Consider the following 13,079-nt stretch of genomic DNA (forward strand, 5'->3'; position numbering starts at 1 on the left):
CACTCCCAAGCATGTGTGTTTGGTCGGATCGCTGAATTCCATACGTTGCTAATGATTAATATGTTGTAGCCTTCTCTGCGACAACATGCGATGGACAGATTGGCTTAATGACGTATTTTTTTAACTGTTTAAGTTTCTCTCTCAAAATGATGAGCATGGTATTTGGTTTCAATGTAAAGGGCTACCAGTAAGATCAAACTGTGAGGAAACCGACAGGGTTTTAAATCACTTTTAACTAGGACAGGAGCCCACTACTGAAAAACCTTAAAGAGAATTCTGGATAACAAATCCTTCTGCATTATTTGTTTATATTGTTGTAGTAAAGCCAATAAACATTACAACTTTAAGTGCTTTAAAATACCTTCTTTAAAGTGAAGAAGTGAAATATCCAATTACAGTATCAATTACTCTCCTAATATTCATTAAATACCTTATTTCACATTGTTAAAAAGAGAAAGCACTTTTCCGGAGTAACGGCAATGCTGGAATTTATGTATTTCTGGACTCTGGTACGACAACGTTAGATCATGATCAAAGCATTTGTGTAAATTACTAACTTTTCTTGTCAAAACTGATCAAAAACCTTGTGAAGGTCAAAATTAAAAGAAAACTGAGCTGAATTGTTCAATGGCATACCTACGTGCTTTATTTTTAAAGTAAGCAGACAATAGCTTTTTCAAAGTTTAACAGATATTTTTTGTAGTTGCAGTGTGACTTTCTATAGTCTATACAGATCCCATCAAATCTTCGCTCGGAGAGAAAACTATCTCATCCTATCGAGCAGAAGATGCTACATCTTCATCTCATCCATCTTCTATTTTGTGCAGTCCATGTGCTCCTTCTGCGGTGTTTGCAATTGCCATCTTTAGTGGTTTGACAGCAAGTGAAGCAACTTTAACAACATGCTGATGCACCAATTTCAGGGAAGAGTGGAGTTGAGCAAGTTGTGCTGGCATCAAAACTGGATGATGACACAGAAGGTATGCTACAAATTTCCGATATGTCTGAGGCCGAACTGTGTCCGGGATCAGAAAAGTGCGATATCTGAAACGAAAAAAAAATCTTTTCAATGCTGAGGTGAGTTAAACGTTAGCGACTTTTTTGATAATTCTTAAGAAAGCAATATAAAAGAAAGTTTTATTACAACAAGGTGGTTAAATGGAATTACTCATATTCTCATGTATTTGATGTGGTCACAGAAAAAAATCTTGCGTATGAGAAGGAAAAACTCTTCTTCAGTGGGACCTACAAATTTTATAAAGTGCTTAGCCTACGTGCTGTGGCTTGTGTGACTAGACGAGTAGTTACGTCAGTAGCCGCTCTCGAACGCATTTATTGTGAGGATATGCCTCATCAGCAAACTTGGCAAGAATGCCTATTTCCCATTGGGTTTTGCAGATGCCAAAAGCTGAAAGGCCATGAGCAGGCTACGCCATGAAGCTATCTGTAAATTTTTGCACTCACACTTCAGTAAACCTAACGTGCAGTGCTCAGCCAACAAACTTTGTCTTTTTTACATCTTGACAACGTCAGCAAAGCATACAAGGTTGTGGAAGCTACTTAGAAATACAATAGATACCAGAGAAGTCAAGTTAAACTAAAGAGAGTCCACTGACCGAGGTTTAACTCTAAACAATTAGTAGAGGGCACATTGTTGATCGAAGTGTGTAAGACAAATAAAAGCTCCAGTTTTAACACTGAGCTTGCCCAGGTGAAGATTACCTTCATGTTCATTAGCTTACACACATGCAACTATTATGACTCATCACGATTTCCCCCGCACATGGCCGAGGCATGCAATTACGCAACATGACTAAATTATTTGTCACTTACAAACTGTTGGAATGCAGGTTGCTCAATTTCGCTTTGCAACGCAAAGTCACTGAAAGCTTTCCAAGCAGGTTTTTGATGATTCTGAACTTCATTAGTATTGGCAGCGATTGAATCGTCACCTACCGGATCCGCTGTCTCCATTGCAACTCCATAAGTGCTGGCAAGACCTTTTGACCCACTAGAATCGCCACCCTGCGTAATAAGAGACTAATGAAGCCGGATATAATAATAATACTGTACAATTAACTGTTAAAACAAGATAATGTAATCACCAAGATAATCTAATCACAAATAATTGATTAAAGTTAATGATATAGCAAAAAAAATGTTTAAAGGATCTTTCTTAAAGCACAATCAAATTAAAAGTCTAACTCAGCATGCTTAAGCGTTTCGAAAAGACCAAAACTAAACTTTTTTCCTTGAAAAAGTTTAAACATGGTGCTGTATTAATATGATTAAATTGAAGCACTTACTGAGCTGTTACGTCTATTCCATGTAATTTCTTTATTTTGGATTATGTCATGGGACACCCTACTATCAAACTTCTTTTACAAAAGTACAAGAGTGCCTTTAATTTTGTCCACAGAAGAAACAAAACATAGCGCGTAATGAAGTCCTTTTTTATTTTTAACAAATCTTCGACTTATAAATCGTTTTTATTTGATTGTCGATTGCAATTTTTTTTTATTGCAAATCACCACGCGAAACGGCTTCGGGTGCTTAAACACGATAAGTACTTGAAAGATAACAAATGGATTGAGTCAGTTTTGCGAAAAGCTGTTTTAAATCAAATCCACCCTGCTACATTGCTGAGCAGAGCATTTGTTTAAAAACAAGTGCAAAAGTAAGCTACCTGTCCTTTTCAAATTAATAAACATTAAATTAAGGTAGCGTACCGCCTTCGCGTCTTGGGAATCAAGATCCCAAGATCAACAAAGTCATTTGCTTTTGGTGTTTGACCAGAGGTTATTTTGCTTTTTATCAGTTTGTGTTTGCATTGAAACCATTTTTGATAAGTACATTAGGAAGCCAAAAACATAAGATAAGTTGAAAAAAAAAACTTAAATATCCTAACGCTTTGAAACAACATTTTTCAAAAATATTTTACAAATGGAAAGTAGGCTACAAGGTGAGCTCATTTGGTGTAGCCTACCTAGAATAAATTTATTTGATCGAAGCAAAACGAAACAACAAGTGCACTCCATGAAACTTCGAAATGAAACATCAAAAGAACTTTGTTTCGAAACAAACAGGTTGTGCTTTGAAACTGTTTTGAATAAAAATCCATTGAATATTGATAAAAAAGTTTGAGTTAAAATTTTGTTTAAAACACTTTTTTTTGGTAGTTTTGATTTTTTGTGGTAAAAATCTTGATTAACTTTCAGCTACATTAGTGTAACCTAGCCTGACCTTTGACCAGACCACTAATAAACTGACGAAAAAATGTTTTTCCTAATGACAGAATAATTCAATAGGCCTACTACTGTAGTGTGGTAGGTATCTATGCAAATTAAAAAAGCCTATGTCTCGAGTTTCCTCTGAAGATAGATCTTTAAACTGAAACTTCAACGTGACTTTTAAACGTTTAAGTTTCAGTTGAAGTTAAAGTTTTAAAAGCTTAACTACAAAATATTTACTGAAGCATATTCCACAATTAATAAGCTGTTGTAGACTAAAGAAGTTAAATGTTGAAATGCATTCCATGCTCAATGCGTAATACTCAATGAGCAGCCTACGATGCCGAAGGACAAGCTTCCAAGCAAGGAACAACTCTACTCTCATCAGGCCAAGCAAAATAAAAATCTTTGAGTTTACAACTTGGTTAGTGTGGGAAAACGACTTGCTACTTAAGTGTGCCACAGTGCTTCATATGTTGTAAGTTGGTTAAGTACAATAAATTTAGTTGCTGCAAAACTAGAGGCTCCTAAGACAGCGCAAGTGGTTAAATGATTATTATAGATAACGCTGTCTTTTAGTCCAACCAACTGAAAAACGAGTATTGAAAAATTGTGCGTTTCTCTTTACTGATCAACAGCAATAAGATTAATCATGGTGTGTTAGAAAATTTAGTCTCATACAATATCTGACAACAATCATGGATGATAGTAAACTTTAAAAAAAAAGATATAATTTTATGTTTAAAATCTCTAACTAGTCCACAATATACAGACACCAACGCACATATACCTGCTTCAAGCACACAGGAAACGAGACAAAAAGTAATCAAAAACCTGGCCAAGAAGAAGAATGCGGAAATGCCAAAATTGGCGTGCAAAGTTAATCGGATATTAGTCAATTTTGAGGTGTTTTTCAAAATGTTTTGGGGAGGTTATCTAGACTCTCCTGGGTGGATCGTCTTCGGCGACACGCCGCCAGGCATTGCCGACGCACACACTCAAATTTGCTATAGTAAGTTAGTCATTTGCCCCCCTCCAAATTTTGTTTTGGCTACGCCCCTGGCAACCGTATAAGATACTTTTTTTACATATTCAAGTTATAGTAAAATTTTTCACTTATCTTAGATTTAAAGCAGGCCTATTATTATAGAAACCGTATTGTTTTTTCAAAAAACTAGCTTGTAAAGACGGTGCACGGTCGATTGGTCGACAGACATTTGGTCGACAGGACAATTGGTCGACAAGACAGTTGGTCGACAGGACGTTAGGTCGACAGGTTAGGGTTAAGTGCGTAGGGTTAGGGTTAGAGTTAGAGTTAGGTTAGAGTTAAGGTTAGTTAACTAACCCTAAACCTAAAATGAATCGTTCTGTCGACCTAACGTCCTGTCGACCAACTGTCTTGTCGACCAATTGTCTGTCGACCAATTGTCCTGTCGACCAACTGACCGGGTATCGTAAAGACAGACTGGTTTCATACACTACATAGAATATTCCATTTCAAAAACCTTTTGCGTTACCTTCATTTTATCCAAAAAGACTATCAGTTTGTTTAGACCCACTTTGAAACGAGTGCCTTTGCTTTTTTATTTGTCAATGCAACCTTTTCAAACAAGCAACTTAACTCAATCATTGCTTACCTGCTCTCTATTGCTTTCCCTTTGCCGATGTTGCAGTTGCTTCAGAGCGATCGATCTTTTTTTGTCTTTGCAGCGTTTGTTTTGGAACCAGACTCTTATGACCCTGGCCGAGAGACCGGTCATTTCAGTCAGTTGTTCCTTCATCAAGGCGTCCGGACGGCAGTTTGCAGCGTAGCAAGTTTTCAAAGTGTGGAGTTGCTTTTCGTTCAAGACAGTTCTTACTCTCGTGGTCTTGGTATCCCTTCGCTTTTGCAAACAGCTGCTGTGTCGATGTCCTCTTTGCTTTCTTCCAGTGGAAGCCTTAACTCCGTTTGTGGAAGAAGGACTCCGACTAATAGAGGATCCTCTTGTCGGAGATGAAAACTCGAGAGTATGGCGAAGGTTATTATTTTCTCCTAAAATATGAAAAAACAAACAGTTGAAAGAGAGTATTTTGTTTTGTTACAAAAATCAATTGCCTTACATAATGTAGGTGCAGTATTGTAATGCTAGCACTAAATCCTATTGTAGCCTAATGCTAGCGCTTCCTAACTGCTGCAGTGACTATTTTTGTTAAATAGCTTAATCAACCCAGCATTTCTCATTACCAGGTTAATCTATTTAAACACTTATAAAGTTTTATGTTCAACAAAAATAGCCTACTGTTATCGGGTTATTATATAGTTTTGTAAGCACTGCGAGATTTTACAACTATCCACACACCCTCCCATAAATAGGCTACACTGTATAGTTTGTTTAGAAATAAGCTTTTTGCTTTAAAACAGCCATTAACTTATAAATTACCCCTTGTTTTATTAGTTGATGATATAATAACTTTTATAAATCGTTTTCACTTTTTTTTAAATTCACAGGGTTACTGTTTTTTTTATTATACAACTTTTACCTATCACTGAAAACAATATTGCTTTTATAGGACAATTGTAACGCAAAGTGAAAATTATCACAGGGAAGGCTTTGCAGACGGAACTCTAGGTATCTAAAGGCTATTGCTCAGTGCTGCTAAACAAGTTGAAATCCTATTCTTACTTTGATGCGTAGCTAGGTGTGTCATACATAGACTTGAAAACCAGGTAAATGGAATAAAGATAACCGATGAAGCAAAAAAAAGTTTCCGTCACCGAGTTGACGTTATCATCAGCTACCAAAATCGATGGCAACTTCAAAGCAAAATCGACAAATCATAAAAGATGTTTGCATGAAATTACCACGCCTTTCACCAACAAGTGCAGAAAAAGCTCGACCTCAGCGCTCATCGTTTTGAAAAACTAAATTTGACCGCAATTTTCAAACAATTAGAAAACAAACATTGTTTCAAGTTTCACAGCAGAATTTATGACAAGAAACAAACGCGAAAAGACAACATGGTCTTTGATCAAATCGGTACAAAACAAACTTTCAGTATGATTTACTTTTGCACTCTTGAAGGAAGTATTTGGAGCTGAATAGACCAATTTGGTGTCATAATACCAGCTAGTATTTATATTCTGCTGTACTTTATTACTGAAATATCAGTAAAACCAAATTAAAAGAACAATTTGGCAATTTTGCCATAAATAACCTCAAGCAGCATTGACCGTTGAAACTACGTTGACAAGTTGATTATTCTAAAAAGAACAAATGTTTTGCGGTCTACATTTTTGCATTTTAATTTCAAAATGTCCGACAAGTTTAAGTTTTTACGTTTCTACATAAACAGTCGTTCGCACTGTCAACCAAATTCACAGCACTATGGTTCTTCTGTGGACAAAGGAGAGTTCTACGAGGGTACCAAATATCTCAAGGTATATTCAAACCTGTATACTAGAATAATTTATAGAAATATTATTACCACAAGTGGTTGGGGAAGTCAAAGCATATTTTCTATCAGACTTGTAGGGCTACGCCAGGGCCGTTGAGAGGGTAATTTGGGCCCGGTATCAATGAGATCCTCGGGTCCCGAATCAAGACACTTCTAAGAAAAACTTATTAGGCTATATCCCAATAATACACGCTTGTTTCTCTAACCTTCTGGTCTCTTGGGAAGTTTCAAGCCTCTAAAATCATCCGGCCCGGGTCCAAAAGTACCCCATGGACCCTTGGTCAATGCTACTGCTACTGCGCCTTTCGACCGGTCTTGATTTTCCATGATGTAAAGTTGAGAATCAATACGTTACTTTTTTGCATTCTTCCTTTATCGACCCACGCAGTAACTTAGTAGGCTACTTACCCATGCAATTATGCGGTGTTGCATTGTCATGATCAGCCTTGCACAGCAGACCATCTGGTTGGAGAGCGAAGGTGTCGCCAGGAATAAGCTGTTTGTTGCATGTGACGCATCGGAAGCAGTCGATGTGGTAGATCCGATTTTTAGCTCTCATTACTAAATCAGTTTTCGTAAACACTTCTCTGCACTTGCTGCATTTTGATCCAAATAATCTGTAGAAATTTTTTCAATCAAACTTTAAATTAAAGATTTATATTTTTTAGAATGACTTGTGAAAGCAATCTTGTAGAAAACGTGATTATTGGACTCTGACAGAAAAAAATCAGGCTACGTATGCTTCGTTTTTAATTTTACAACTTAAACAGATCGTTTTGCAAGCTTAGTCTTTTACAGAGTGGTGGTATAAAAGTTGTTTACAAAACAGCTTTTCACACAAAACGATAGTAAACCATGTTAATTGTTTTCAATTGCAAATCGCAATATTGTGAAGTAATCCAGCTCTAGGTAGGCCTACATAAACATCGTAAACTTGACTGTAGTATTTAGTTTGATCAAATAAAGCCGAACAAGCCTACAACCAAATTTCGAAGACTCGGTGGAAGAAAACTATTTCTATAATCACTTTGTTTGCGAATAACGTAAAGTCACTATATTCTCCAAAAAGTTGTAACTGTTTCACATGAGACAATTTTTCATAAAGAATTATATTTAAAAAAAATCTATACAGATTAAATATCCGTCATACGGTGATTACTAATGTCATTTAAGCCATGCTATTATAATTGGTTTATCGGCGGAACGAAAGCGAACTAAACTTTACAAAAAGAATAGATAGAATTACTGATCAAGTTACAAAGAAATAAATGAACAGATCTAAAAAAATTTTAATGAATTATTTAGTAAAGTTCACTGAAATTTTTTTACATGAAAACGAGTTTTAGGCCTACACCATCACATGTATAGCCACAGAATCTCCAGTGAAAGAAGTTATCGTTAGTTCGAACAAGACAAAACGGTTGCCTGAACTGTATGTGTTGAGTTTCTGGATTTTATATTTTGTTTAAAAAATAGGCTACAGAAAACAAAACGCAGAAACAAAAATTGTGTTCAGAAAACGCTTAGAAAACTCTATAGGCCTAGGCTACTCTTTACCCTTCATCATCATTCATCGCAGCTACAAGTCGAAAAATAGAAACCCAAAACTAGAGATTTCTGTCATTCGATTTGTAGCTCTGCATGCTATAATGAAGAAAGCAGTGGCCTGCAGTTATCGAAATATTTGCTGAACGTGATTTCACTTTCTGCATTTTAGGTTCGTTATTTTCACTAAGATTTACAAAGTCTTTCAACTATTTTTTTATTAATTTTAACTATTTCTTGAGATGCTGAGTTATTATGACCAGTAGCGGATTTAATGGAGGAGGAGGGCAATGATCGACCCATTTTAAACACTGAAAAAGTAACTTTATTCACGGTGTAGGCTATTTACAAGATCGGATTAATGCGGTCATACTACACATCATTGTGTTTTGTTGAAATCGACCTCCCCTCCTAAGGGTAGCCTACTTGCTGCTGGATCAAATAAATTTGCAACAAAATCTGTTGAAATTTGGCTACTAGCAATTGCCATAAGCTTCCAAGAATATCTGGACAATTTCACATCCTGCTGAAGACAAGTTTTTGAACGATTGAAAATCATAGAGTTCCATTTTGCAAAGCATTGAAAATATATAAATCGATTTCGAACAGGGACTTCGAAGAAAAAGTTGATCTAGTTTATAGACTCGGTTTGTTCACCTTGATAGCTCAGTTGGATGAACACTCGGAGAGCAAAGAAACTGAAATATGAAGCTACGTTGTTTCAACTCTCGGCTAGCGCAGCTGAGCAGAAAAAGTAGTTTAGCAGTAAAATATAGTTTTTATTCTAACAATTTTAAACGCGGAGATATTAGTGAGAAGTGCCTTTTATTGCATGTTTCCGTGCTGAACCATGGCACCGTGAGCAGACATGTTTTTTACTATCGCACTAAAGTAATACTCACTTTTATTCGCGGTGAATAGACATTCATTTAGATATGGTAAGACAATATGGTGGTTTTGGTTCACAGCAAGTAATTTGTTCATCATCATCTAATCATCTTTATCATCTAATTTTAGGCTACCTTGTGTAATCTCGTTTGCAGTATGTTTTTCTTTCCTTGACGAAGCACGTGTTTGTTTCATCTAAATATTGACCGCAATCGGCACACTTCAGGCAACCGATGTGCCATTCGAGATTCGGAGAGACACGAAGAAGATATTGATCTTTGATTTCTTCCCCACATCCCACACACAACGGCAAAAAGAATGGATCTGTAAAAAATAATCAAGCAAATAAAAAAATGTTTTCTTCTAAATTTGGCTAGGCTGCATCGACTCTACAATCTACATGTGTGATCAAAGATAGTAGGCCTACCAATAACTTAATTTATAAATACCCGATATTCATGAAAAACAACAAAGGGGTTTAACTGCGAGCAAATGTGGATTAGTAGCGCATTTCAAAAACAGCCTTTGCAGTTAGCGACATCTAGTGGATATAACAGGCAACAACCAACAGAAGTTTAGAGACAACAGCACCTCATCTGCAAGCGGAAAGATTACATTGCTTCTGCAAGCGTGTTCAACCTGCTCCAAAAAGTGCGTTTATGTGGAAGAATAATTCACAAATCACTTATTTTACAGTCATTTCAAACAAGATTGTCCTGCTGCATTATGTTATCATGTTCGTGATAATGCCTAAATCGAGGCGAACCGCACGAGAAAGAGTTTTTTTGGAAAAAATTCTGTTTACGTTCCGTTTTTATCTTGTGTGAAATCCTTTTCAAACAAGAATTCTTTCCTCATTGTATGTCACATCGTCTTTATTGATATTATGAGCACGTAGGATATTTAGCAGTCAGAAATCAGAAGGTCTGATCATTTATAATTCGGGCTTTCCAATACTTTTAAAATCTTGATTTTATTCAGTTCATACCAAACTACATTATATCATCTAACTGAGCGGGTCGAGCTGACTTCAATGCACACAAATAATAATCCATTACACCTGCTTGGCGTTTCGTTTGTCCCAGATACAAACTCCCAACATGAAATTAATGTTGATTCAGGATTAAGGTGGCAAACTGAAGGATGTCATCAATCATTATAGCGCACTTCTTCGACGTATTCATTCTAACCATGTGCTGTCATAGCTGCTTTCTGAAAGCATTTTACATCAACATCCAACCATAAAAATTAACTTTGTGTGTGTTTTTAATATGAGTGTGGCTGAACTTTGATTTGAGACGACGCTGTAGGCAAGATTGACCGACTCAAAACCAACAAACTTATGACAACATATTTCACAATCTAGCCTAGTTGTTGTTCCAATTACGGATAGCACTTCAGCAGTTTAAAAACTATCATTTTATTCAACACGTGGCATCATTTTCAGGGTGAAGTGGAAACGCTACTCTCAGAAAAAATTACTCGTGTTTTCTGAACTGTATCTACATCCTTCTAACTTTCTATTTTATTTTGTTGTGGGTTGTTAAGCTAAATATACAGCTTAGGCTAATGTGGAGATTGTCGACAACAAGACGTTATGAAATCAGCATCTTATCGAAGTCATATAAAATCATGAGCTATAATTACAGCTAAAAATCTAGCAAACTTTGCTCCCACTTTCCGCCATTTTGATCAAAGTCACCCAGGTCGTGGATAAAACAATAAGAATAACATCCTGTCGGTTTACAGGTGTTGTTGACCCATCACACAATCCAAATTGTCAATGCTGACCCATAACTAAAGTCAGCAGTGCGATGAAGAGAATTCATGCCTTCATTTTTATGATGTCGACTAAAAAGTTGTTGAATTTCCATTAATTCTTTCAAAATGATTTTTTGTTTTGTAGCCTAAAAAAAAACTTGAACACACGTACTATTTTTTTAAAGTTTGTTAAAGCTATAAAAAATCAAATGCTGTTTAATCGTAGTCCATAGAATTCAAATAGACAAAAAAATTGTATCAAAACAAATTATACAAACAACTTTTCAGCTTCCCTTTTTGTGTTTTGTTTTGTTGAAAACGAAATTCTAAAACATGTTCAGATAAAATTAAATGCCACACTATTGTCTGTAAAATAGCGTGCTATTGGCTAAACTACATTTAACTAATTACATAAAGTATGTATTTTTGCAAAATGGCATTAATGCATATGTTCTTTTTTTCTATTAAACTTACTCAATCCTAATTACTCAATAAAGTCACTCAATATTAGATTTAGCTTGGTTTTGAATCTTTATCCTCGGACTGACAAAGCCTTGATAGATTATTCCTGGTAGTTTCGAATACCGGTAGAAGCTTTTGACTTAGGGCCGGTTGCTGAGATTGACAGAGTAAAGTTTATGATGGAATTGTTCCATCCATTAAGTGCCGCTGAATGGAAAGCAGTCCTTAGAATGCGTTGCTTATGCGTATACCCGAGAGTCGAACCAGCGCCGCTTGGTCTTGAAGCTTCTTCGTTCACGAAGTCACGCGCTAACAAATTGAGCTATTGGGGGCGGACATTCTAATAGGCTAGCCTACCCTTTAATAAAGTATTGATACACGATAATATGTGCGCCAGGCTAAGTAGAAATGATGAAAATAATACTCGGTCTAGGGTCTAGGCTACCAGCAGGCCACATTCGAAAATGCTCGTGAGATGTACAAAAAGCTTTGGCATTCAAACGAAGATAGCTTGACTTTGAATTATCAAAATAGTGAGTTACGCTATATTCTTCATAATTATGGTCATTGTTAGTCTGCAACCAAAGAAATGCGTCAGGGACTACAATGGTGGGCGGTTTTATCCTCTTGTTTATAAGGTGGACTGTTTGAAAACAATTTATTTAAGTTTAAACTTTTCTTTAACACTTTCTTTTTCATTTTACTTTATGGTGAAATCTTGCTGGCAAGTATCTCCTACGTTTAATGCATAAAAATCGATGCTCCCTGCATAATTTATTGAAATTGCTGAGTGCTTCTTCTAAATCAAAACAGTAGCTTTTTCATGCAGCGCTGTCTATGTCAAACGGTTCGCCTACAACAATTCAATTTTATTACCTTACAAGAATCGTCTAGGCCACTTTGCAACATAAGTGTGACTTACCACAATTGGTATTTGACGAAATGTTGCTACTGAAAAACGAATTATCAGTTCCAATGGGCTCATCAGGCTTACTTGATTCTGTTGAGTCAAAACTATGGGCTTGATCATGGTAAAAAGAAAATAACCCATGGCTTTGATCAATAGGAGAAGTCAAGGATGCGGGTGCGAAACCAATAGATAAAGGGTCTACTCTCTCAGCTATAACATCAGATGATAATGTGTTTATTCCCATACTTTGGTTGCTATTGTTTGAAAATAAACTTTTACCCAATGTCGAAAGTTGTATCAGCATAGACTTTGGTCTTCGTCAGCAGTTGATGTTCAAATTTATACAGTTTGAATGCAACTAGTAGAAACAATAAAATGAGTGCTAAGAAATGCTGAAGATCTTCTCGATTCTTTAGTAAATCTGGTAACAACAAATATTCTTGATTGGGGCTTCTGTGCAAATTAAAGTGTTCTCAGCAAGTTTTTTCCCGCTTTTGATTCAGCAAAATCAATGTAAAATTTACCTATTCAGACGTTGATAAACAAAATCTGAAATGAAAAGTTAAAAAAACTCTTGAAACATTTCAGTTAGTAAAACACTTCTACTACGGTATCAATTTATGTTACGAAACACGAGCCATATAAACCTTTTAAATGAAATCTTCTTGAATCTGTTTTACTACAGCTAAATTATCCTTGAGACAATAAAAGAGGAGAAAGATAGAACGCAGGCCTATGTGCGTTGAAACGTTCTGCAGGTGGACCTATAACTTCAACTGAAAAAAAAAAATTGTTTGCATGCAGCATGTCACCTGTCGTGCTTTCATAATGCAACATAGAGTTGTTTA

General features: G+C 36.0%; 1 protein-coding gene across 1 annotated transcript; it reads right to left on the minus strand.

Annotated features, from left to right (window-relative positions):
- Nucleotides 1–300: 300 nt before the first annotated feature.
- LOC145771975 (insulin gene enhancer protein ISL-1-like) lies at nt 301–12,702 on the minus strand. The gene is made up of 6 exons (XM_082583757.1): nt 12,244–12,702; nt 9,233–9,422; nt 7,074–7,282; nt 4,868–5,262; nt 1,834–2,025; nt 301–1,044 (listed from the first exon to the last, which is right to left on the minus strand). The coding sequence occupies exons 1-6, from the start codon at nt 12,533–12,535 to the stop codon at nt 895–897; spliced, it is 1,428 nt and encodes a 475-aa protein (XP_082439883.1). The 5' UTR covers nt 12,536–12,702; the 3' UTR covers nt 301–894.
- Nucleotides 12,703–13,079: the final 377 nt, after the last annotated feature.

Source organism: Aplidium turbinatum, chromosome 6 (assembly GCF_918807975.1).
Source record: "Aplidium turbinatum chromosome 6, kaAplTurb1.1, whole genome shotgun sequence".
NCBI classification, from domain to species: domain Eukaryota; kingdom Metazoa; phylum Chordata; class Ascidiacea; order Aplousobranchia; family Polyclinidae; genus Aplidium; species Aplidium turbinatum.

What these genes read in the sequence shown, in the direction of transcription:
- LOC145771975 (XM_082583757.1), bottom strand. Translation starts at nt 12,535, where the DNA reads ATGCTGATACAACTTTCGACATTGGGTAAAAGTTTATTTTCAAACAAT. An exon ending in TGCAAACGAGATTACACAAG is followed by an intron (nt 7,283 to 9,232) that starts GTAGCCTAAAAT and finishes AAATTTCTACAG; the next exon opens with ATTATTTGGATCAAAATGCA. An exon ending in AACACCGCATAATTGCATGG is followed by an intron (nt 5,263 to 7,073) that starts GTAAGTAGCCTA and finishes TTCATATTTTAG; the next exon opens with GAGAAAATAATAACCTTCGC.